Source organism: Antechinus flavipes, chromosome 4 (genome assembly GCF_016432865.1).
Source record: "Antechinus flavipes isolate AdamAnt ecotype Samford, QLD, Australia chromosome 4, AdamAnt_v2, whole genome shotgun sequence".
NCBI lineage: Eukaryota > Metazoa > Chordata > Mammalia > Dasyuromorphia > Dasyuridae > Antechinus > Antechinus flavipes.
The window spans coordinates 42100432-42103856 of record NC_067401.1 but is presented as its reverse complement, the minus strand read 5'-3'; the positions used below and the strand labels follow the sequence as shown (position 1 = coordinate 42103856).

Sequence of the window (3425 nt, the reverse complement as noted above, 5' to 3'; positions counted from 1 at the left end):
TTCTAGAGTGGAAAAAAGATTTTCTGCATTAGACAGGAAGTCCCTAAGATAATTTGTTTCATTGTTGTGATATACTGTATGAAGAAAGCCTGTTAATTAGGTACCTGTTCCAAGTTATTTAATCAACCAAACAATAATTATAACTTTGAATATTATTCCTTTATTTTATGAAATCAGACATGAGCTTTGGGGCACTTTTTTAAAAAGTCAAACAAATAAAGAAAAGACATTGAATCAGCTACAATAATCCAACTGGAATATTGTGTACTATGCTAGTCACTTTCTCAATGGGATTGAAGAGTGGGGTGGAAAGAACCACAATTAATGGTTAATAGTCTGAAACAATTTAGATGGTCAGGTTTGGAAGTAAAAATCATAGCAAGTAAAGAGACACCTGACAGTTACTTCTAAATTTAAGATGTATTACAAGGTTATTTTTATATAATTAGATCAAATGGTAAATAATTTGCTTAAAATTTCTCACAGGAAGATGTGTTGGATTCTGGAATCTTTTCTGAAAAGCGGATGAATGAAAGGCTTCTTAAGGTGTTTCAAAACAGATTAGCAAAGACTCAAATCACAGAAGCATCCAAAGGTTAGAATGATTGACTTAACAGAATGAGATATGTTAAGGTTTATGATTATATTAATTATTCCTTCCAGGAAGTAGATAGTGTTTGATGGAAGATAAGCATTAATCTATGAACAGTTTACTTTGATGAGGTAGCATTCCTATGAAACTTATTCACAGGTGAATAAAATGGCTTCTAGCTTATAAATTCTGAGAAGTGATCCCATTAAGGAAAATAAAATTTAGCAAAGGACCAAACCACACACACACACACACACACACACACACACAAAACTAGTTTAAAAACAGCAACATTAACAATACCAGAGGAGCCTGAGAATATTGGAAAAGAAGGGAGTTAAGTGTGTACATGAAGAGTCTCTTACTAGGGCAGCATGACCTTACTGCAATCCAGAGTGCCATTTTTAAAGGGTGCTTACAGAACAATTTGTAGCAATTTAGAAACAGCAAGATTTAGTACCTAGTTAGTAAAAATAATGATTTAAAATAGGAAGTTACTGAATGGTAAAATGGAATGAGTTGTTTTTCTATTCTGCCCTCTTTCCTTTTCCCACAGTGTCGCAGGCTCTTGGTTTCCTCCATGGAAGGAAGATATCCCATCCATGCTATTTCACTAAGGGAGAGATCTGTACTGTTTGTCCCATATGCATTTGTGATTTTTGCCCCAGGTGCAAAAATTCCCAGGTATGGTTCTGTATATGAGAAAGGCATGGGGGGATTGGGGTCATTTTCATGTAAAAGTCAATGATCTTTCCAAAATTATGAGTCAAATCTTTACTCTTCTTGAAAGAACTGGATGGAATGATGGTGGCCATTCAAATCCATAGGGAGATTGCCCATCTGAGCTGGTCAAGTTAGTCAACAAAGTTTAGAAAGCTGTGGCAAGCTGCCTTGGGTTAACCCCAGATGTGCATAACAGAGTACTGCTGTGTGTGTCACTCCTATCACTGCTCCTGCTTAATTATACTTATGTTTTTAACTCTTCTTTCTCACTCATCTTTCTTTCGGATATGATCTCAAAAAATCGAACAATTAATGAATTCATCTTCCTGGGGTTTTCCAACCACCCTGAACTGCAGGGATTGTTCTTCCTGATATTTTTAATTGTGTATCTGGTAACTCTTCTGGGAAACCTTCTGATACTAACAGCAATCAGAATCAATCCAGTTCTTCACACCCCTATGTACTATTTCCTCAGCAACTTGTCCTTCCTGGACATCTGCTATACCTCCACTACTGTCCCCGTCATGCTGGTGAATTTCTTCCGAGAGAAGAAGACTATTACTTATGAAGGCTGCCTGTCCCAGCTCTTCTTCCTTGTTACCTGTGCTGGTACTGAAGGTATTCTATTGGCCACTATGGCTTATGACAGGTTTGTAGCCATTTGCTACCCATTACACTACCCAGTCCTTATGAGTAGGAGGGTATGTGCATACCTAGCAGCGGGGTCCTGGTTGTGTGGCTTGGGGAACTCTCTGATCCACACAGGGCTCACAGTAACTCTCTCTGTGTGCAGTTCCAATGAGATCAGTCATTTTCTCTGTGACATTCCCCTACTTCTGAAGCTCTCTTGCTCAGACACTTCAGTGAATGAGGTCACCCTCTATGTGGCCAGTGTCACTGTTGGTCTGAGCCCCTGCCTCTTCACTGCTGTCTCCTATATCCTCATTATCTCGGCCATCTTGAAGATCCAGTCTGCTCAAGGACGGGGAAAAGCCTTCTCCACCTGTGCCTCTCACCTCACTGTGGTAGTCATCTTCTTTGGAACTGCCATCTTCAACTATGACCGGCCCAGCTCAGGCTACTCCCTGGATGTGGACATACTGGTCTCTGTGCTCTTCTGTATTGTTACCCCCATGTTAAACCCCATCATCTACAGCCTGAGAAACAAGGAAGTCAAGGGGGCTATAAGGAAATTGGCTGGAGAATGTGGGTCAAAGAGATCTTAAAAGGTAAATCGTGTGTTGTATAGAACAAAATGACCAACATAGACTGGCCATTGGTTTCACTTTGACAGAAGTGTGAGAGAACAATATAGATCAAATGAGGGATGTTACGTCATCTGAGACTTCTGATTACATATAAGTTGATATATAGATATATAACGTAACTTCAAGAACATATCACCTTTCAGTAAGAGTAGCGATGTTCCTATTTGTACCTAAGCAAGGATACATATATAATGTATCATTTTTGCTACCTAATAAAATGTTTAAGTATCAGACATGTATCTACATGCACATATATGAATATTTCCATTGTATCACTTTTGCTTGCTTTCTTCCTGAATTTTTTAAGGGGCTTCTCTATGTCAGATCTCCACCTCACAAAATTATAGGTCAGAGGTAAGCCATCATTTTTGACTCAGATTAAATGTAAATAGCAGGAATTTCTGCTTTGGCCAGAAATCCTAAGCATCTTCCCCTCCCAAATTCATTTATTTAGATTTTTTTTTTTTTTTTTTGGTGGGAGAGACTAGGTGAAGGAGGAGATTTTGTGCCTCAATTGCTATTTAGCCTTCATCACTGAATGGGTGCTGCCTCAGTCAAACTGTGACCTATTGAAGACCTTAGCTCAAAAAAGACCACAGTCTCCCTTTTCATCCAGGGCCACCTCCATTTGTCCTGATCTCTATCTGGCCATTGCACCCAAATAGCTCTAGAGGGGAAAATGAGGCAGGTTACCTTGCACAGCCCTCCCTCACTTCAATCCAATTCAGTTCATCACCTCCCTGATGTCTTCTTCCAGAACAAAGGACAAACAATAACAACAACCTCTATGAGAAGAAAAGACATACCTTTTATATTTGCTATGGATAATTTTTTAAAAAAAG

General features: G+C 38.9%; 1 protein-coding gene across 1 annotated transcript; it reads left to right on the top strand.

Annotated features, from left to right (window-relative positions):
* Positions 1-1602: 1602 nt before the first annotated feature.
* On the top strand, positions 1603-2541 carry LOC127561234 (olfactory receptor 5V1-like). Its single transcript, XM_051996529.1, has one exon. The coding sequence runs from the start codon at positions 1603-1605 to the stop codon at positions 2539-2541; it is 939 nt and encodes a 312-aa protein (XP_051852489.1).
* The last annotated feature ends 884 nt before the right edge of the window (positions 2542-3425 follow it).

Coding starts and splice junctions, on each gene's coding strand:
- LOC127561234 (XM_051996529.1), top strand. CDS start 1,603: ATGATCTCAAAAAATCGAACAATTAATGAATTCATCTTCCTGGGGTTT.